The 22,341-nt window shown below is 43.4% G+C and overlaps 1 protein-coding gene across 1 annotated transcript in view; it reads right to left on the bottom strand.

The window, feature by feature from the left end:
* Positions 1-22,341, bottom strand: part of MEGF8 (multiple EGF like domains 8) — a 250,951-nt gene that overhangs the window by 5,104 nt on the left and 223,506 nt on the right. Inside the window, exons 41-45 of the mRNA XM_078773628.1 lie at positions 20,739-20,904; positions 16,725-16,917; positions 13,329-13,499; positions 11,884-12,014; positions 1,137-1,266 (exon numbers count right to left, since the gene is read on the bottom strand). Of these exons, the coding sequence (XP_078629754.1) occupies positions 1,137-1,266; positions 11,884-12,014; positions 13,329-13,499; positions 16,725-16,917; positions 20,739-20,904 (791 nt within the window). The remainder of the gene's footprint in view (positions 1-1,136; positions 1,267-11,883; positions 12,015-13,328; positions 13,500-16,724; positions 16,918-20,738; positions 20,905-22,341) is intronic.

The raw sequence follows: 22,341 nt of genomic DNA, 5'->3' as shown, positions 1-22,341 counted from the left end.
TCGTCGTGACGCACGCGCGGCTGTTGGAGCCACGCCCTCCGAAGAGGGTTCTTGCTTTTATATAATCCGTTACGACTTCCGTTCGCTAGCAGTTGCTGGAGATTTCTGTACAATAAACAACCTTTTGTACCCAACGAAATGGCCTCTTCTTATCGTCTTCGGCAACCGCTAAAGGCTAATATATCTGTGCAGTGCCTGTCTTGTGTTGTCTTGTCTTGTCACTGAAGTACTACCTCAAACTTTTGTGAAATCGTACTATTCCAACTTGACCCACGGCGGGAGTATGCGCTCTACTGAGTGGCGTTGTAGTTCATATTCTTTATCAACAATTTCTCTGATGCTCTGAAAAATCCCCTTGATGTCTTTATTTAGGATAGTGGAGGCTGATGATCCTCCACTATCCCCCTCCTCCACCCCATATTTATGTATGGCAGATGCAGTGTGCCAGCAAGCCCCTTCTAATGAATCCCCAATATACAGAAACACTGCTCCCCTCCACTCATTCGTTTTTCTTTTTGTCGAGTGCAGACCCAACTTGCGCATTCACTTCATTCTCATTCTTCCCCTCCAGGGCTTCAGCTGTTCACCACCATCTCCGATCATCCCCCTTTCAAAACCATGATCTTTTATACCCCTATTATTCCTCCCCAACAAGCCCACATATTTAAAAGTTTCCAATTTATCCTTCTTGAGAATTTGCGGATGTATCCATATTGACCACACTGTGTGTCCTCCCCAATCTCTCATTTGTCCCACGTCCCTTACGTCTCCCTCAACTTTGTCCCTCATCCCTGCTGTTGGTGTTTCCCCCCTCTCTTTATACTGTTTCTTTAGTTGTGTTATGTCCTGAACCATTCTATGTTGTAGCTCCTCCATTAGCCTCAGCGTTGTATACAAAAAAGTGCAGGTTTGCAAACTCAATATTAAACGCACTTCAAGTGATTACTCTCATTTAATAATAGAGAGCAACAGATAATGTGTTTCATTGCTTTAGAGATGTTTACTTGGCTACTTAGCAATTAAATTGCTGCAAGTGGTACTGCAGATGCTTCAGTCAGAATTCTTCACCCAAAACCAAAGATCGTTAAATGTTCATGATTTACCATAACAATTATATCATGGTGAATTTCCATTACCTGGTGCTTCCAGCAAGCCTCGACTTTTTGTGCTTCACCGCTGAGACAACTTGTTTCAGTGTTGTTTTGACAAAGACAGCTTGTGCCATCATTTCTGTCACAAATGTCAGAATGGCCATTACATTGACACCTGGAGTGGATTGGAAGGGGAAATGCAGGGAAAATGAGGCACATCAAAAAGAGTGTTTCCCACGATCCTTGCTCCGTCCTCCAATCCCACCATCCTTGCAAGAGTATTGTGGTGTACGACAAGCACTTCTCTTATCAGAATAAATTGCCTTTTTATCCAGAACATCATTTTTTTACTCTATGAAATTGGGACTAATTGAAAAGTAAGATTAAATTGACAGTGATTTGGTCGCAAGGCTCCAATTGGGCAAAACTAGCAAAGGGGAACTATAAAGCATCTGACAATGCAAAGCCCATCTGCGTCTGTTTGTATTCAGATGTCCACTTCTTCTTCCATATGTTCAAAATAATGAAAACAGTTTTAAAAAATAATACAAAATGAAAATTGATGATTTTATGCAGCCTTGGCCTTTGACCTCTTGAGCTAAATAAAACAAATCAGATTCTAGCTTTTGATTGGTGAACTAATTCAGTGACCCAACATGCGAATTCATAAAGTTCCAGGTTTTTTTTTTTTTTTTTTTTTTTGTATACAAGATCGAGGCTCGTGAAAGAGCGAACATTTATCACACAGAAAGACAAACCGACAAACCGACACATAACCGACAAACCGACACATAAAACAAATAACATCGGGAGCGGTAGACAAGATGGGGAGAGAGGGGGAAGGACACAAACACAACATTTGAGAGCAGGAACCGAGAGACATGGAGACATCGAGAGATCTGTAGGAGGGAGAGGGCTTTGGGGGGGAGGCATGGGAAAGGGGGTGGGAGAGGCATAAAACATATGGACACTGCCAGGACTACCAGGAAAGAAGTTGGAATTACAAACAAGGTGGATCTGGGGTGAATTAGTGCGGGTAGAAAAGATCACGGTTTTGGATGGGGGAAGATAAGAGATGGTGGTGAACAGCTGTTTTAAAGACCTGGAGGGAGGAGTGGGATTGAAGGGAGTGTGGGAGTTTGTTCCAGAGGCGGGAGAAAAGAGGAATGAAGGAGTGAAGGTTAGCAGAGAGCCGAGATTTCGGCAGTTTAACCATCAGAGGCTTGCTGGCAGATCTTGTGCGACCTGTAGGAATATTTGGGGGACAGAGCACAGAGAGAGCTGGGGGAGCAAGGCCGGAGAGGAGTCGGTAGAAGACAGAAAGACCACCTACCTGCCTGCGGTGAGTGAGTGAAAGGCCCTCAGAGATAGCTTCATCGCGGGAGATTCCAATGATTCTGAAAGCTTTGGTTTCAACAGCGTGAAGCCGAGCTAGGTGTGAGGCAGGAGCACCAGCCCATAGGGGAGAACAGTATTCCATTGAGCTGCGGATGAAAGCCTTGTATGTGGTGAGGAGCTCAGGTGTGCCTAGGAAGGACTTCGCACAACGGAGGATGCCCAGTCGGCGACTGGCTTTGCAGGCCAGCTTGGAAATGTGGTTTTCCCAAGAAAGATCATGCCAGATAGTGAGACCCAAAAGCTTGAGCGACAGAACTTCTTGGAGAGGATTGTTGAGAAAGTAGATGGGAGGGTTGTCCAGTCGATCTTTTCGGAGAGACATAGTAAGAGTGTGAGATTTGTCAGGATTGAAAGACATGTTCCACTTGTTTGACCAGTCTGTGATTTTGTCCAGGTCTTCAGAGAGTGAGGAGGCTGCAGACTGCCGATCTGAGGGAAGAGGAATGGAGCGGCAGAGAGTGGAGTCATCAGCAAAGAGATAGAGAGGATTTTCCAGAGAGTCGGAGAGATCATTGATAAAGACCAGAAAAAGCACAGGGCCCAGCACACTGCCTTGGGGAACTCCAGCCTGAACAGGAAGGGGAGATGAGAGAAATCCATTCAGGGCCACACGTTGACTACGACCAGAGAGGAAGTCCGCAAGCCATGCATGGAGATTTCCATGGATACCATAGGAGTAGAGTTTGGTGAGCAGAGCTGGGTGCCAGACCGTATCGAAGGCACGTGATATGTCAAGGGAGACAGCTCTGATTTCCTGTTTGGCATTGAGGACCTCCATCCATTGTTGAGACAGGAGAAGCAGCATGTCCAGAGTAGGGTGACCTGGTCTGAATCCAAATTGATGATCAGAGATCAAGCCATTGGAGAAGAGGAAAGATTTCATATCCGAAGCAATGATGGATTCCATGACTTTGCTGATAATTGGGAGCAGGCTGATTGGTCTGTAGTTAAAAAGATCTGTTTTTGCACCTTTTTTGTGTAAAGCGGTTATGTTTGCTGATTTCCAGGATGCTGGCAGATGACCTTGAGCAAAAGATAGGGTGAAAAGAACAGAGAGAGGGTGGGATAGAGCGGCAGAGCAGGATTTTAGGACCCGTGGGCTGATGCCGTCTGGTCCAGTTGCAGAATCAGAGTCGAGGTAAGACAAAAACTCCTCCACCTTGTCAGGAGAGAAGGACACAGAGTCCAGGAGCAGTTGGGTTCGACTGGGAAAGGTGGGAACAGAGAGAGATGGGTTTGGGACTAAGGATTTTGAGGCAAACACAGAGTTGAGGCATTCGGCTTTGTCATGTGCGATGTCAACTGTATGGCCATTTGAGGTAAGGGAGGGGATGGAGGGGGAACAAACACCAGAAACAGATTTGACCAGATGCCACCAGGATTTGGAGGAAGGAGACAGGTTTGAGAGTTCGTTCTTGAGTGAGGAGAGATAGTGCTTCCTGGCACTCCTGAGGGTAGACACACACTTGTTCCGAGCTTGGTGGAAGGAACTGATTGCCTTCAGTTGGATTAGCCTTCCAAGAGGCAAAGGCAAGTTGTTTTAGGGCAACTGCCTCACCACAAGATTCGGTGTACCATGGACGGGAGGAAGGGTAAGACAACTGATGACGAGATGGGATAAATCTGTGCATGAGAGAGATCAGTTTGCTTTGGAAGAATTCCCAGGAAGAATTGATGTCAGAGGCAGTGGAGATGGGAGACCAATCCAGACGATTGATGGCTGCTTGAAGCCCGTGCCAGTCGGCCTGAGTGAAATGCCAGACTCTACGACGCTGAGGAGGCTCTCTGAAAATGGCCAGAGAGATGTCCACTTTGACAAGCACATGATCAGAAGAACCGATTGGAGCAGAAGAAGAGCAGCAGACATTAGCAGGGAAGTTTGTCATAACCAAGTCTAGAAGAGAAGAAACTCCATTGGCTGAGATCCGGGTCGGGAAATTGACAGATGATGTCAATCCCAGTGAGTCACAGAAGTCCTTTGCTGAGGTGCCATGACTGGTGAGAGAGGAACCCACACCCAACCAGGTGGCATGATGACAGTTGAAGTCACCACATATGAGGAAGAGAGAGTTGGGATGAGTGGATAGAAGTTGGTCCATGTTGTCAGAGAGTGAAATGTAAATCGAGTCAACACTGTTTGGGGGACGGTACAGAACACATATGAACAAAAGGTGGGAGCGGAGAGGAAGCCGTAGCCAGAGGTACTCCTGGGGGTGAGGAGGAGAGAGGGCAGTGCAAGGAGAGTGAGGAAGAGAGTTTTTGATAAAGATAGCCACCCCACCACCAGGACGAGGCTCAGGTCTATCATACCGGAAGAGGGAGTAACCAGGAAGAGATATTGAGGAATCAGAGACATCTTGAAGGAGGAAAGTCTCTGTTAAGCAGATCAAGTCTGGATTGTCAGAAGCAACCTGTATGGAGAGATCAGTCAGGTTTGAGCGAAGGCCCCGGATGTTTGAGGTCCATACCGTTAAAGAAGAGAGAGGGGGAGCATCAGGTACAGGACAGGGGAGTGGAGGAGTAGGGTAAGATGAAGGATGAGAGGGGGAGGTAGGGAGAGCAGTTGATAGTGTGTCAGAGATTACAGAAGAGTTCCAAGAAAGGGAAGGATGAGGAGGATGAAAGATTTGGTGGAGAAGGGATGAGGCAGAGTGAGGGGTTGTTTGAGGGGGGGCATGGGACAGTCGAAGGTTGGGGGGGTGGAGGCATGAGATAGAAGGGAGACGAGGTGGGGAGGAGGCAACTTTGAGAGGAATGGTATGGGGGGAGATTTGAATGGGAGGAGTTGGGGGGGAGTTTTGAAGGGGAGGAGTGAGGCGGGAGTTTAGGAGGGGAGGGGCAAGGGGGGAGTTTAGGAGGGAAGGGGCAAGGGGGGAGTCTAGTAGTGGAGGGGCAAGGGGGGAGTTTAGGAGTGTAGGGGTAAGGGGGGGGATTTGGAGGGGAGGGGCAAGGGAGGAGTTTATGAGGGGAAGGGCAAGGGGGGAGTTCAGGAGTGGAGGGGCAAGGGGGGGATTTGGAGGGGAGGGGCAAGGGGGGACTTTAGGAGGGGAAGGGCAGGGGGGGAGTTCAGGAGTGGAGGGGAAAGGGGGGAGTTTAGGAGTGTAGGTGCAAGGGGGGGGGGGATTTGGAGGGGAGGGGCAAGAGGGGAGTTTAGAAAGTGGATGATTAATGAAAGACGAACATTGATAACAAATTGGGTTTGTTGTGATTTTCAAGTTAGCAATCCGATTCAGAACGATGGAGGAGGGATGGAATGAATGTGAATTTAGACCATGTAGTGAGGGAGACGTATAAGATATTGAATTTCTTTTTTTTGACGTGGAATGAGTTGGAGAGGAAATTGAGAAAAGCCTTTTAAATAGGAAGAAAAACAGCGTGTTGTAATATACCACTGAATAAACCACTGAAGGGGAAAGGTTAAACATATTTAAAATAATATTTAAACAGAACCGTGAACAATCTTATATGCACAAAATACCAACGGGGGGAGGGCCGAGAGGGACCACCACGAGTCACGTGAACAGGGCAAAAGGTGGATGGCAAGGAGATAATGGGGGCGGGGCGAAAAGCACCGCGATATACATGGACAGAAAGTACAGGATGAGACAACGGCACACGTGGAGAAAGGAAAAAAAAATTTTTTTTTTTTTTTTTTTTTGGGGGGGTGGGGGGGTGGGGTGGGGTGGGGATTTAAAACGTTAGACAGAGAGTATTACGTTCGGTGTAGAAGGGAAAAACTGAGAGCCAAGCAAAACACGATGTAGGGGACTTAAGTTAACAAACACCGACAGGGGTACAAGGCCGCACACGAGGCGCAGAACAGGATTAATTAATTACGAGTTACAGGAAATTCAAACCAAAACTAACTATAAACAAACAATAAAGCATGGACGATAAAGTAACGAGTTGAAATTTGACAAACACATGAATGAAAAAATAACCACTTTGGATGCCCGGAGAGAAACCAAGCCTCCAGGTCGGAAGCTTCAACAACTAGGCCGCGTGGCCGCGCGCGGCACGAGCTCCTCGACTGTTTTTTACAGGTATGAAAGATGAACCCCGATAAAACTTCCGAGGGACACTTAAAAGGTACACACACGTAAGATAAACAGTTTAGACAAGAATACAAATGTGACAATGACTTAGCTTCGAGCGTGCGTGAAGATCGTGGAACAGCTTCGAAAATCCGTGACCGGATGACATCCGTGATCCGTGATCCGTGATCCGTGATCGGATGAGGTTAATCGGATGACAATTGACGATTCTACGTGCTGCTGACCTTTGACCCTTTTGACATTTTGACGAAATTATTCATTTGCCTTATTTGGCATGACAAAGCTTTGGTGAAAATTTGATGGCAATAGCTCAAATGCTAAAGAGTTATGGCCCGGACAGACTGACAGACAGAAACAACGACAGAAACAGAAACGCACGCACGCACACACACATACACACACACACACACACACACACACGTAATTGCAAAACCCTGTCTCCTGATGTGCGGGGGACAGGCTAATAACGAACAGATAAGGAAGAACAAAGGAAGGTAGGAGACACTTAAACTGGCAAGTGAGTGTTAGGAAGTGCCGGGACAGGGTCAAGGCTGTGCTGAACTTTTTGTACTGTGGAAGTCCTTTTCCACAGACTTCCTTAATATTGAACGTCAATACGTCCCTGTGAGTGAGTTTTTATTCACAGCTAAAATTGTAATTTGTGCTTGGAGCTTTTTACATTGCAGAAGATAACAGAAACATGAATATTGATTTGTAGAATTATCTAGAGCCATAGCAATGTTGCATAATCTGTAAAAATGATAAATTAAGCTACATTGGAACATGTTAGAGATGTTAAAAGCTAGAGAGAGCTTATGATGGATGACAAAGGGAGATGCAGCTCACTCTGGGGCAAGTACTCTGGGAGAAGGTGTGGGAAATGCAGGGTCAGTGCTCTGGAATTGCTGGAATCAACAGAAACCTTTCTACGGAGATAAGTTCCATGCCCCCACCTCTTCTCCTCGCTGAGACCTGCAGATAAGAATGACTTCCAGCCTGGCTATACAAACATATTCCTGACCTTATGATGTGATTGATGAAAAACATATATCTTCTGGTGCCGGCCTGGCTGCAACTTCAATGACCTTTTAATTATTTTCTGACCTTGCACCAACTACAGACTTGGCATTTAATATGGAATTTTTTTTTTCTTGACTTGGGTTTACTTTCTGAACTCAGTATATCAATCTGGTAAGTTTCCTTTACGCTTCGGTGATTTCTTTGTTAAAAGAACCATGTGACTGATTGTCTGTCGCAGCAAGAAGTCAATAACAGGATTATATCACAGGTGGCGTGACAAAATGTACAGACAGGTACATTTGAAGATTGGCTTCACAATCGGGTATATGAGGGTTGTTGCGTTCTGTATTAGTAGAAAACAACTGCTGCACGTATACAAAAGTTATTGCCGCTTCCTCTGGAGATGGTCTGTCAACGCGACAATGCTGTTTGTCATGGAGTGGTGGCTTTACGAAATTCCAGCATGAAACAGCGTGCTATGGTTCGGCAGTATGGCATCACTCAAGATCAGGTGTCAAATATCCTGAAACAAAATGCTCAGAGGGGTGTCCCTACTCCATTACCGAGGCCAGGACGTCCCCGCAGAACCACAAGGAGGGATGATCGCCAGCTGCACCGGTTAGTCCGCAATGGCCGTACCAAGTCAGCTAATCGGCTTAGGGCTGAGTGGCAGCAACTGACAAATGTGCCTGTATCCAGAAGGCTAGTCAACCAACGACTGGTTCAAGCAGGCTATCGTGCCAGGCTTCCCCTGAGAAAGCCACGCCTGACCAGACAACACCGCCAGCGCCGATTGCAGTGGGCCAGAGAGTACCGTCAATGGCAGCCAGGACACTGGAATCACGTGATCTTCAGTGACGAGTCTAGATTTCTGGTCTATCGTCGGGATGGCCGCGTCCGAGTGCGCAGACAAGTGCATGAAGCCTACAACGAAGATTGTATAGTGCCAAGAGTCCAAGCTGGAGGTGGTGGGTGACCGTTTGGGCTGCTTTTCATGCAGGGGGTAAACTGACCTGGTTGTTCTGAATGGAAACCTGAACCAGTTCAAGTCCAGGGCCATTCTGGAAGAAACATGGCTTCCATTTGCTCGTGCAACCTTTCAATGAAACTTTGTCTTCCAAGATGACAATGCACGGCCTCATCGTGCTCGCATGATCCAACACTTTCTTGCTGACCGTGGTGTAGAGCATATGGAGTGGCCTGCCACGTCCCCGGATATGAATCTGATAGAGAACTTGTGGGCAGAATTAACGCGTCAAATCGACAACTTGGACCAGCAGCCTCCCTCTGTGCGTGAATTGCAGCGGACTATTGTCACTGCATGGCAAGCGATTCCTATCCAAACCTTGGCAAATCTCATGAACAGCATGCCTCGACGTGTACGTGCTCTCCTGAATGCTCGTGGGGGTTACACGAAGTACTGAACTGTAATTTTACTGTCCGTAATCCCAGTCGTAATTTAACTTTTGTTTTTGTTTTTAAAATTTTTGGCTAATGTGCAAAATAAAAAGATACTTCTGGAAAACGTACAGAAGTTTAACACAGTACTGTCCGTGAATTGAGTTCGATATTAGTTTACATCACTTTCAAGGATCAATTTATTTGCTTCGAAATGTCAAATGTGGTTTTTGTTTCTTTTAAAGGTCACATTAACAAAATCTGGAATAATTTCAACATAATTCCAATGAACTTTTGGTTCTACGTCATCTTGAAAAGTAAGTTCACCCCCACAAAAAAAAAATTCCATATTAAATGCCAAGTCTGTATAAGAGAGTTGTACCCTTGAAGAGCAGTAATAAACTCATTTGATATCTTGTATGCTGTATATTTAATGAAGTATTTATTTAAATGCAAGTGAGTGTGTTCCAGCAAGTTTGATTAAATCATTCACCAGAAAGTGATGGTCTCTGTCTCTCTGTTATCTAAATAGAGTAGAGATTTAACCTCCAACAGTACCTTCTCCAGTGGAAGGTTACAAAGCCCAGTGTAGATAGTGGGCATGACGAGATAATATGGGGACAGAGTGGGATGGATTGGGTACTTGAGACTTGGAGGCAAATGCCGAGTTTAGACATTGTTTTATCTCAGGCAGAGTCTGTAGTGAAGCCATTTAGGGTGAGGGAGGTGATGGAGGGGTAGTGTACACCAGATATTGATTCGATGGTTGGAGAGTTTAGCCTTTGTGATTTGCAAGATGGTGATTTCTGGCTTGCATAGGATAGACACATACTTGTTGCATACCTTATGTGGAATGAACAGTACTTGCCCTCAGTCAGATTAGCTATCCATGTTCAGAAAGCAAGCTGATTGATAACAACTGCCTCTCCACAAGATTCACTGTACCAGAGTCAAGAGTATGGATGGGATAGCTTCCGGCAGGATGTGATGAACCAGTGCATGAGAGAATATATGCTTTTGTGAAAGTATTCCATGGCAGAATCATTATTAGTTGCGGTGGAGATGGTAGCATAATCAGTTTGACTGTACAAACAGCCATATTCCATGTCACTGTGATTGCTCCCTTACAGAAGAGATATGGGCTTTGACAAGAAAGTGGTCAGATTGCAGCCAACAGCCATGTGGACATTAGTCATTAAATGTCCAGGAGGGAGGACATACCAGTAGGAGAAATAATGGTTGGCAATTTTACAGATTGGAAGTTTCCAAATTAAATCATGGAAACCCATTTCTGATGGCCCATCGCTGTATATTTGTTGTATAGCCGCTCCTTATATTTGTTGTATAGCCGTATAGCCTCCTCCTCCTCCTATTAAAAGTATGAATACAATGCTCAATTACAAAAGCTTTTCCCTCATTATTAGTGAAGTATAATGTAATGTTATTGCTTTGAAGGAAGTTAATCAATATCCTGTTATTGAACTCTATTCCCTCATCAGTGCACAGCTTATGAGGCTTCCCCTTTGTTTTATTAAATATTATTTTGAAAGGATTCACCAGTCTGGCACCCATTTACCCAAAGGTTTCCAGATTGGGTCAGGCCGACAGGGTCACAGGAGGCCTTTGCTGCCATGTCGAGCTAACACCTAGCCAGCTAGCATGGCGACAGTTGAAATGCCGTAGATGATAGAGCAAGTTAGGATGGATGGGTATGAGTTCATCCATATGAGGAAACGAGGTGAAAATGGAGTCATCATTGGGTGAACAGTATACCACATAAACAAGCATTTGGTGGTTAGGGAGAGGTATACTCAGTCAGAGGTATACCGAAGGGATTGGAGGGGTTAGTGCAGGCAATGGATAGTGAGCAATGGAGTTATTGAGGTGCCCGGGAACACCACCATGGGAGCTGCGGAGAAGCCTGTCAAACAGAACAAAGGATATATCCAAGGTGAACTCCAATAAAAAGATAAATCTGTCCTAACCTTCAAAAAACGAGTCTTTGGATATCCTGTTGTTCCTTTGCAAAAGCTTGTTTTAATTTTTTATAAGTTGTTCCAAGATGATGGATGAGAATTCTTTTTTTTAATCATCATCATTCATTTAATAATTTTGTTGTTCTTTAACGTCCACTACTATCCCACCTTGTGAGGTCGGCCGGGGAAATGTTGGCGCAAGTCTTTCACGAAACCGGCCAGGCCTGACGTTCGCCTAGTTAAGGCAGGAATTTGGAATTTGGCCATGGTGCCGGCAATACTCGCCTACTCTTTGCGAAGGACCCAACCCATGCTGGCAGACGGGACTCCCGGTTTAACGTCCATCCGAGGGACGGCACACGCATAGGTGAATCACTCTACCTGTGAAACACCGAACTGGCAGTTTATAGCTGGGTCGGGATTTGAACCCAGGCTAGACAGCTTAGAGGTGAGTGTGCATACCTCTTGGCCATCCTGTCAGCCCCAAGCACATCAAAAGTACGACCACTTATTTTATGACGATGTAACAACGGATCAATCACCTGCACTATTTTGTTCTTCTCCTCTCCTGTTTGTGAGATGTCCCCTCTCAGTCTGCCAAATTTCGCTCTTCTTTCTTGGGTAACTGACTCTCAGGTCATCCTCCATGCCCATGGCAGAATCATTGTCAGTTGCGGTGGAGATGAGATATCGTCCTAACCAGATGCATCCATATGTGGCCCACCTGTGATCTTTTCTATCCTCATTTTTACTTCCAATCTCCCCTTCTCCTTCCAATCTACCTGCAGGCTTCTTCTCTATTCACTGTGTTCCCTTCTACCGACTCAAAACTCGCTTATCAGAGCTAAGACATTTTGCACAAAAATAAAATCAGTTGGCAATGTCATTTTGGAGTGAAGTAAAGAAACATGCAAAGGTATAAAAATAAAAGACAGGTGATCTTACTTGGTACAGATTCCGTTAAGGAGGAAATAACCATGAGAGCAGCCTTCACACCTGTCTCCTTGGCTGTTGTTCTGACAATTAACACAAACTGCAATCTCCTTTAATGGGCCTTCATGAACCCATTTGGTTATCTGCAGAACAAACCATTATCATGATTATGATTATTACTAACTAGCAGAGTTACCCAGCGTTGCCCGGAAAATAAATAGTCAGTCGCGTGTGTGTAGTGGGCTTATTATAGTCATAGGAAGACACGCCCCTTGGGCACGCCCCGAGTCTAAATCTGATGCGCCCATGTTTTTTGTCATGTTTTTTGTCTTACTGTTCTCCCCTCTGGGCTGGTGCTCCTCCTCACACCTAGCTCGTCTTCACGCTGTTGAAACCAAAGCTTTCAGAATCATTGGAATCTCCCGTGATGAAGCGAACTCCGAGGGCCTTTCCCTCACTCACCGCAGGCAGGTTGGTGGTCTTTCTGTCTTCTACCGACTCCTCTCCGGCCTTGCTCCCCCAGCTCTCTCTGTGCACTGTCCCCGATATATTCCTACAGGTCGCACAAGATCTGCCAGCAACCCTCTTATGGTTAAACTGCCAAAAATCAAGACTCTCTGCTCACCTTCACTCTTTCATTCCTCTTTTCTCCCGCCTCTGCAACAAACTCCCTCATGCTCTTCCATCCCTCTCCCTATATAGGGACAGCCATAAAAATCCTATTTATTCCTATTTAACCCATATATGGGGTTAATAGGGACTAGAAGTTGCTTTTTTTAAAAACAAGAGAACACTTTCAACCCAAATATCAACAAATCAGTATGGTTATCAATTTTCAGCGAAAAAGGTTTCCGAACTTTTTTTCAGTTTGTGTTCCTATTCACCTTGCTGTCCCTATTCAACCCATTTTACGGTACCCACTTCTTTCCTGGAAGTCCTTGCAGTGTCCTTGTGTTTTATACTTCTCCCACCACCCCCACCCCCACCCCCTTCCCACTCTCCCTCCCACACTCTCCCACTTCCACTTCTCTCCCTCCCACAGATCTCCCGATGTACCTGCTCTCAAATGTTGTGTTTGTGTGCTTCCCCTTCTCTCCCCATGTTGTCTACAGCTCCCCATATTATATGTTTTATGTGTCTGTTTGATTTTTTGTGGGATTCGTGTTAGCTCTTTCACGAGCCTCGATTCTGTATACAAAAAAAAAAAGGTTACCCCCATGGACCCCCTCTTCCCTCTCTATGTCACTTCCTTCGGCTGTCCATGAGGCATAAACAGATGTTCACAAATAGATAAAAATCAAACTAAAATAAATATTTCAAACATTAGAGAATACCTACATTTCACATACATTTGGTGTGAAACTTGTTTTTAGCAAAAAAGACAAATGTTCAGCGAATGACGTTTCAGGATAACTCACCAATAGCCGAGCAGCACGATTGATTTGTACATGACATACCTTGTTTTTACTCAGAGGAAATCGTTTTGCATCTTGAAGAGCTTGCTCATATTGTTTATGGCTTGTGCAAATCTCACTATTTCCATGGCAAAATGTGAAGCAAGGCTCACATGCTCCTCCGTTCAGGGCTGAGCCCACGTGCATCGATTCACACAATTCACATTGTTGCCCCTAGGAGATTATTTTAAAACAAATGTGTTAAAACATTGGCAATATTTTCACTATGATTATCAGCAATTCATCAATTATTGCAATATGTTAGAATGTTGAACATTTGTCTTGCAGAAAAACGAGCTGCACGTGGATTCTTTTATTGGCGTCATGATGGTCAAGGCCGCTTGAATTGGCTTTGAATGCTCTTTCTTTTTCAACGGAATACCCCTCCCTGGGAAGGCTACTGTTCGTCGATGTAGACAAGAGAAACGATGGGATTAAAGAAATAACAGATGATAAGAGTATAAGCGGTGTAGTTCACCCACCAAGGGAAATGAGGTACAGCTGAGCTTTCAAGCATTATTCCCTTGTGAGATAAAATAATTAATCCCATCTGTGGTCACTGCAGATAGCTCAAAGCATAGGGCTGTGTTTTTACACTATTCCAGTTTGGATAACTCCACGTTCAAGTACAATTGTCTTCCCGTGCCACTACTTCCCTCAGCTATAACTCATCCCCTCCAATTGCCCAACCACCAACCTTGTTCTCTGAATGCACATGGGACTCCCATGAAGAGCTGAACAAGAAATTCACTTTGTTTGCACATTCCGTGTTGTATGCTCCCGTCGTCAGTTTTATTATGTTCATCATATACATGTCCTCCCGTAAGGTTTGTGTCAATTTAAATGTTTTAAGTAGTTAATTTCAAAACAAACTATAATTATTTTTGTTGTTTTCTCCTCCTTTTCCCTTTATAAAGGGCGATGTGTTAACAATGGCACCGAGCTCCTGCCATGCCTTGACCATGATACCCCTCCACTTCCCTCTGTCCTCTGCCAACTCTCTCCACTCTCCAACCACTCCCAATTTACTAATATCCCTCTTCACACAATCCTCCCATCTCAACCACAGTCTCCCTCTTTTCCTCCTACTACTTCACACAATTCACAATGTCCCTCAACCTATCTACTCTCTTTGCCATTCTCTCTTCCCCCATCCGCACAAAATGTCCAGCCCATCTCAGCCGGCATTTCACCAATTTCCTCGTCAATCTGTACACCAATCTCCTCTCCCAGTTCATCCATTCTCCTTCTATCCACCCTCTTCACTCCCGCGATCCTCACAACCCAGTTGTTCACGCAAACCTTCAGCCTCTGTTGTTGTCTCTCTGTCAGTGCCACCGTCTCCATACCGTAAAGATAGGTGAGCATTATGCACAATATCAGAACCTTTCCTTTCAATGTCCTTGCAATTTTTCTGCCTGCCATTACTCCCTCCACCATCCTCCATGCATTCACACGCACCTGAATCCACCTCCACACCTCTGCCTCTGACTTACCATCCCCGCCTGGTTACTATTCCACCAAGATACTCAAACCTATTTCCTTGTCTGATCTCCTTCCCCTCTAACCTGATATTATTTAATTTTCTCTGCTGCCCACCCACATTACCTACGTCTTCTCCATTCTCATTTGCAGCTTATTTTTGTCAAATGCCTCCTTCCACTCCCCCAGTACTTCCTGCATCTCCCGCCCACTCTCCACCACAACAACCAGATCGGCCGCTTACAATATCCTCCCCAGAATATCTTTCGAAGAAATTATCTCAGCAAAATAATTACTTGTCTACAAATATTATTGACACACAAATGTACTAGAAGACTTTTAGAAAATGAAATAATTGAACATTCATTTGAACACTGCCAATGATCAAACCGACAACTGCCAATCACACCCACTGATCACTAATAGTGTTTGTGATTTTAAAAAGTTTAATTCAAAGCTTTTAGTGGAGCTTGCAACTCAATCACATGGAAGACACAGATATATTGGGAAGACATCAGTGTACATTTACATGAATTACAAAGGCATTAGTAGACAATAGACAAGTATGCATATGTAGTACAGTATATGAGATTTGAACATGAGTTAATCGCTCATAACATGATTACCAGGAGTACAGATGGGAATACGACCCCGGGTTTTGTGCAATCAACTTTTGTTGGCCTTTGTATGACGCATTGTTTAACAAATGAAAATCTGGAGTAATAAGAGTAAAATAAGCAAGTTCAAAGATAAAATTATGGAAACTGGAAAAGTTCAAACAATCTGCAGTGATTTAACAATAGGTTGGTCTTTTCCACATCTTCTCATTGAAGACTAAATACAATGGAATACAAATAATCATCCAACTTAAAATAAGTCTACAATGACAAAACTACAAATACTGGGACATTGCTTTAAAAATATGTGATTATGTTTCTAACCCACCGAAACATAGATTCCCTTCACTATATGCGATTTGGAATACTCTATCAATATAAAGTCCATGAGATGATTGCACATTCCATGAACTCAGTGGCTAACAACATTTCCTTGGAATGGCAACTCAGGTGGCCTCCACTCAGCACAAGAGCACAAGACAAGACTAAGCACAAGAGCAGGACTTGAAATACAGTGAGAAAAGGCCAGCTAGTTTCTTACAAACATTTTCAAGCAAATAAAATTGGCAGCAGATAATGAGAACCTGCAGACCATTCGAATACATAGACATTGTCCTCGTCCAAAATATTAATGCAATATTTAGACCTTTTTACATACGAGTCAATGCTCATGGAATAACTGAACAACGCAGGGTCGATGGTCAAAAGACTGGCAAAAGGGCAGAGAGGAAGCACAGCCTGTCAAGAATATACAGTTGCCCCCAAGTAAGGAAAGGGGAGTACCAGGCAGGAGAGAGGGGCAAGAATCAGAGTGTTAAAACACTCGGCAGTAGACATGGGAGAGACAATGAGGCAGCTATGAGCTATGCTCTTTAAGAACGGGAATGAAGAAAAGGACACATTCTAGAACAACAATGTCACATTTGAGGACAATAATATTGGCCAAAGAACATACTTTATGTGCTATCTGATTGTCATTCTCCCTTTCTTTAAATACCGGTCAGTACAGAAATATAGACTCATGGAGGAGCTATCAATGAAAGGGCAGCCACTTCTTCACAAAAGAGGATCAAAGGGGAACTGGGGAGAAAAAGACATCACACATGTGTGGCAGAAAGTAAAAGGTTGTGAGGAGAGGTTGCGAATTTAAAAAAACAAAACACCGAGAGTAGAAGGGTTCTTCACAACAGTTTGCACAACAATGACACTGAAGAATTAGTTGCTCTCAACCTGTCAAGTTTCAGCTATAACATATAATGGATAATTAAATGTTCCTTACAGCCTTTGTGTTGGGTAATACCTTTGTGTTGTTCAAACATTCTGTGCACACAGTTGGAGAAGTTTCATTTGGACAGTTGCTATGTTTGTTACATAAACACTCTGTTGAACAGTTGCTCCCCGTGTATCCAAAATGGCAGTGGCACACATCCGGGTGGATACACACTCCGTATCCACAGTCATGTTTGCAAACAGGCTTGCACTTTCCAATTATGCTACAAAACAGATATGCATTAGACAGGAAAATAGCATTGCAGAAATACAACAATAGAAAGAAAAGATTACTAAAACAAGTAGAGCTACATTCAAAGTACAGCACCCCCATGCCAAATAAATAAATAACATATCCTCCAGCGCGCGACATTGCCGGGGCACTTTTGGTGCCTTGCGATGCCGCCCTGCAACACATTGAGATGCAATTGGGAGGGAGCGGTGTAAAATAAATTGATGGATTGTGCAACTAAAATAAATAAATAATAATCGCAAAATGATTAATTTCTTAATCAATTGGCTAATAGCATGCCTAAACCACCACTGTTTCATCCAAATCTGTAACTTTTTGACAATTAATTAATTAAGTAATTCATCAAAAAATTACATCATTAATCGATTCATTGATTAGTCAATACATCAAAAATACCCTTTATAGCCAAGTCACTTGACCACTGGCATGTCCAAATATCAGCTTAGCTCAAAATGTGCCTAATATTCCCAGATGAAAAAGAAAATAAATAAGTACTTAATAAATCGATAATAATTAAGTAAGTGATCAATTAAACAATTAATACAAATTTTAAAATATATAATTTTTGCTAAATCACTTGTTCATTATTGCGGCCAAATTTCAACTTCTTATTGTCAACTTCAAATTTCAAATTTCAACTTCAAATTTCAACTTCAAAATTTCAACTTCTTAGCACAAAGGATGGCTGAGATATCGTCCAGACAAACAAACAAACAAGAAAGAAAACAAACAAACAAACAAACAAACAAGAAAGAACACAAAAACGGCGTGAAAACTGAGTATGCCCTTCTGGTGTTGTGGACGGATTCGGACGAAACTTGGTGAAGAGGTTGCATATGTGACAAAGAAGAATGGATTCGATTTTAGTGAAGATTTGAATCCGGATCCAAACCAGAGAATTTTAAAAGTGATTTTTCATCATCGAATGATCGGGCTAAAACCAACATACAGCAGGATATCTCAAAAAGATATGAACGAATTTGGACGAAACTTGGTGGACAAGTTGGTTGTTTGACAAGACAGAATCGATTCGATTTTGGTGAAGATCTGAATATGGATTCGGATACGCGAGGTATTTAATTTTAAAGTGATTCTTCACCATTTAGAGATCGGGAGAACAGCGATATACTACTGTGTTCAAAAAGTATCCGACCTTTATTTTTCGTGCGTAAAAAAAAGAAGCTAGGGAGGCGTTGATTGGTGCACGTATGTAGGCGATCCTAATGCGCACGCGTGAATTTTTTCCCACCTGCAGAAGCTGTCATTCGACGGCAGACCGCCGATGAGTGAGGACATGTAAGTGAGCGCCGTCGGATTTTCGTTTTTGACAAAATGACGGAAAAACTTGAACAACGCTACTGCATCAAATTTTGTGTAAAGCTTGGCGATTCCCAAGTGGAAACGATCCGCAAGATTCAACACCGTTCATTCCATTATGAAGGAGGATTTGGGCTTCAGGAGAATCTCAGCGAAGTTCGTACCAAAGCTGCTAACGATTGAGCAGAAGCAACTCCGTTTGGAGATCGCACAGGACATGCTGGAGACTGTGAACAGCGATCCCAGCTTCCTCAACACAGTGATCACTGGCGATGAGTCCTGGGTTTATCCCAGAAACCAAGTTGCAGTTTTGATGCAAGTTTGATGAAACACAAAATATGATGCAGTAGCGTTGTTCAAGTTTTTCCGTCATTTTGTCAAAAACGAAAATCCGACAGCACTCACTTACATTTCCTCACTCATCGGCGGTCTGCCGTCGAATGACAGCTTCTGCAGGTGGGAAAAAATTCACGCGTGCGCATTAGGATCGCCTACATAAGTGCACCAATCAACGCCTCCCTAGCTTCTTTTTTTTTACGCACAAAAAATAAAGGTCGGATACTTTTTGAACACACTACGTATAACATGATATTTCAAAAAATTGTGTTCGGGTTATGACTAAAATTGGGGGACGAGTTGGTTAGGTGACAGGAACTAGCTGATTAGATTTTGGTTCAGGTCCGAATCCAGATCTGGCCTATCAGTGTGATGTAAAACAAACTGTCCAGCCTGGCGGAGGTATGCGTTCTACCGAGTGTCGTTCTAGTTACCCTCGCCTGAGTAGAGGGTATTGCATTTGAGTCCGTTTGTTTGTTACTTGAAAGATCGAAGATTTGTGAAGAGGATGGATTCGATGGAAAAGGATGTATGGAAGAGGATGGAGAGGAAGAAGAGGAAGAAGAGGAAGAGGAAGAGGAAAAGAAGAGGATGGATGGAAAAAATTTATCACCAAAAATCGAAGATTTTTCAAGTATATTGGTCGGTTGCGTTTGTGGTTCTGTCGGTTTGTCACCGGCCTACAGGTCACAATTCTAAACCGATAGTCACGAAACTTCACCAAGTTGTATAGGTCGTCCCAATTGAGAAGCCTATTGATTTTAAGGTCAAAGGTATTCTGGAGTTTGAAATTTCTAAAATCGCCATTTAAAATCCGATTGACTTGAAAACTGAATAGCATTTGTATATTGAGTCACTAAATTGGGAAATGAACTACTTTTGAGGTCAAAAGGTCAAAGTCAAATCAAGGTCAAATTTTCAAAATCATCAATTTTCATCTGAAAAGATGTAAATTTTCAACCAATTGACTTGAAAATTGATCAGCATTTGCATATTGAGTCACTACATTGGGAAACATACTATTTTTGAGGTCAAAAGGTCAAAGGTCACCTCAAGGTCAAACTTCTAAAATCATCATTTTTCAACTGAAAAAATCGTCACTTTTCATCCTATTGAACCGAGCTTTGATCAAGATCGTCAATTTTAATCTTGATGAAATGGACAATTTGCTGTATCAATGGAAACCTTTGGAGGGTGGAGGGGGGGGGGGGGCGATTTTGTCTGTTTGTCCGCACAGACGAAATATGATTTTCTCTGCAAACGTTGGTCCGATTGATAGGAAAATTTGACCATAGTTGCGAATCCACCTTTAAAAAATTTTAATCATAATTATGACGTCATACGTCACGTGGTTCGGCAGCCATCTTTGAAAAACCGAAAAACTTTGCACCTCCATATCTCTGAAAGCGCTGAATAGAAAAAGGTGAGACATGGCTCATTGAAAAGAACTCTCCATGGCGAATAAAATATGTTAATGATGATGTCATAGGTGCCTCCATTATGACGTCATAATTGGACAAGCACAAAACTTCATCCGATCAAGTTGAAATTTCTTGAGCGTCATGTAGGCATAAATTGGTGGAGGAAAAAAAATGATGACGTCATCGGTCACGTGGTTCGGCCGCCATCTTGGAAAAACCGAAAATTTTTGCACCTCTCTCCGAAAGCGTTGCATAGAAAAAATTGAGACATGGCTCATTGTAAAGAACTCTCCATGTGGAATAACATCTGTTAATGATGATGTCAGAGGTGCCTCCATTATAACATCATAATTTGACAAGTACAAAACTTCATCCGATCAAGATGAAATTTATTGGGCATAATCTAGGAATAAATTGGTGGAGAAAAAAATAATAATGATAACGTCATCAGTGACGTGTTTCGGCCGCCATATTTCTTTTAACACAAAAGCCTTAAAAACCACTGAAAACACATCCTGGCGAGGGTTTGCAATCTCTGATTGCTCTTTCTTGTTTTGGATTGTGAAAGCCTCTTTCGAGGTTTGTTCATGAATAAAGCTGAAAACGTTCTTTCCAGTAAAAACTATGCAATTTCATATCGTGCTGAAATAAAATGCCATAATAACATTAAATGCAGATCAAAATTGATGAATGAACACATTATACAAACAAAACTTACCTATCAAATACATAACCTGCTTTGCAAATGCATCGAAAACCCTGAATTAAATCAACACAATCTTCAGTCTCATCACAGTTGTGGTGTCGACTTCGGCATTCATTTTCAGGAGGACAAGACTTATATGCCCAAAGAGTAATTGCTTCACCAATGAACCCATTGTCCCCTGTAAAAAAAGAAGTCATATTCAGAAGAGTTCTTTTGTATACATAGTGGAGGCTCATGGAAGAACTAGTACAGTGAATGGATAAGGATGAAACAGACAAAAATAGGTTGCAAAACATGTATGGGGTGGACAAAATGGATGCAGAAGGAAACTCCAAGGAGGGAAAACTGGAAAAAAAGAATAGATTTAGGTTAGGGTTAACAAAGGCAGAAAGGATCATGGTTTAGGATTAGGGACACTCTGAGATGGTGGTAAACAGCTGTCTTGAAGACCTGGATGGAAGAATGAGATCAAAGAGGATGTGGAAATTGATTCCACAGGTGGGAGAATAGAGGAGCAAACAAGAAATATGTCGTGCATAACACGATACTTGCGAAATCCCTAAAATAAGTTGTTGGCCTATGATGTCCTCAAAAATAATTGGTGGTTTAAGCAACAGACATGCAGACAAACAGACAGACAAACAGACTGAATAACGCTCAAGACCCAACCAATATACTTGAAAAATCTTCGATTTTCACAAGTAATGAGTGGAGTTGGCACTAATCCTGGATTTAGGTAGTTTCAACAGAAGGGGGTTGATGGTGGACCGTGTGAGCCCTGCAGAAACCTGGGAAAGGGACAAAGGGCAGAAAGAGCATCTAGGGTGCAAGACGAGAGGGGAAGCAGTGGAAGACGGAGAGACCACCGACCTGTCTGCGGTGGCGATGTGATAGACTCAGCTTCAGCATGGGAGATTCCAATGATCTTGTAGGTTTCGGTTTCCATAAAGCTGAGCAAGATGTGAGATGGGACATGAGCTTGCTCAGAGGGGAGAGCAGTACTCCGTCAAGCTGCGTATGAAGGCCTGTAGGTGGATAGGAGTTCAGGTGTGCCAAGGAAGGACTTTGTATGACGGAGGATGCCCAGTTGGCACCTGACTTTGGAGGTCAACTTTGAAATGTGATTTGCCCAAGAAAGATCAGGGCTGATAATGAGACATTGGAGTTTGAATGACCGAACTTCCCCAAGAGGATTGTGAAGAAAGTAGTTGGGAGAGTTTGCCAGATGGTCCTCTCAGAGAGAGATAATGAGAGTGTAAGATTTGTCAGGATTGAAAGACATATTCTAAGAGTTTAACCAGCTTGTGATTTTTTTAGGTCTGAAGAGAGAGAAGAGGCTGGAGCCTGCTTGTCTGAAGAATGAGGGATATCACGGCAGAAGGTGGATACAACCATCAGTAAATAGATGAAGAATATTTTTCCAGAGAGTCAGGGAGATCATTGATGAAGATCAGAAAACGACTGAGCCCAGAACACTGCCTTGGGACACTCCAGCCTTGACAGGGAGGGTAGATGAAAGGATTCCATTGAGTGTCATACGTTGGCTACAAGAGTAGAGGAAGTCAGGAAGCTATGTGTGGAGTTAGCCTTGGATGTCATAAGCAGTGTTTTGAGA

The sequence above is a fragment of the Myxine glutinosa genome, chromosome 3 (assembly GCF_964187855.1).
Source record: "Myxine glutinosa chromosome 3, kmMyxGlut1.1, whole genome shotgun sequence".
Classification (NCBI taxonomy): Eukaryota; Metazoa; Chordata; class Myxini; order Myxiniformes; family Myxinidae; genus Myxine; species Myxine glutinosa.
Note: the sequence above shows the minus strand (reverse complement) of the source record. Positions and strands in the feature narration are given on the sequence as shown.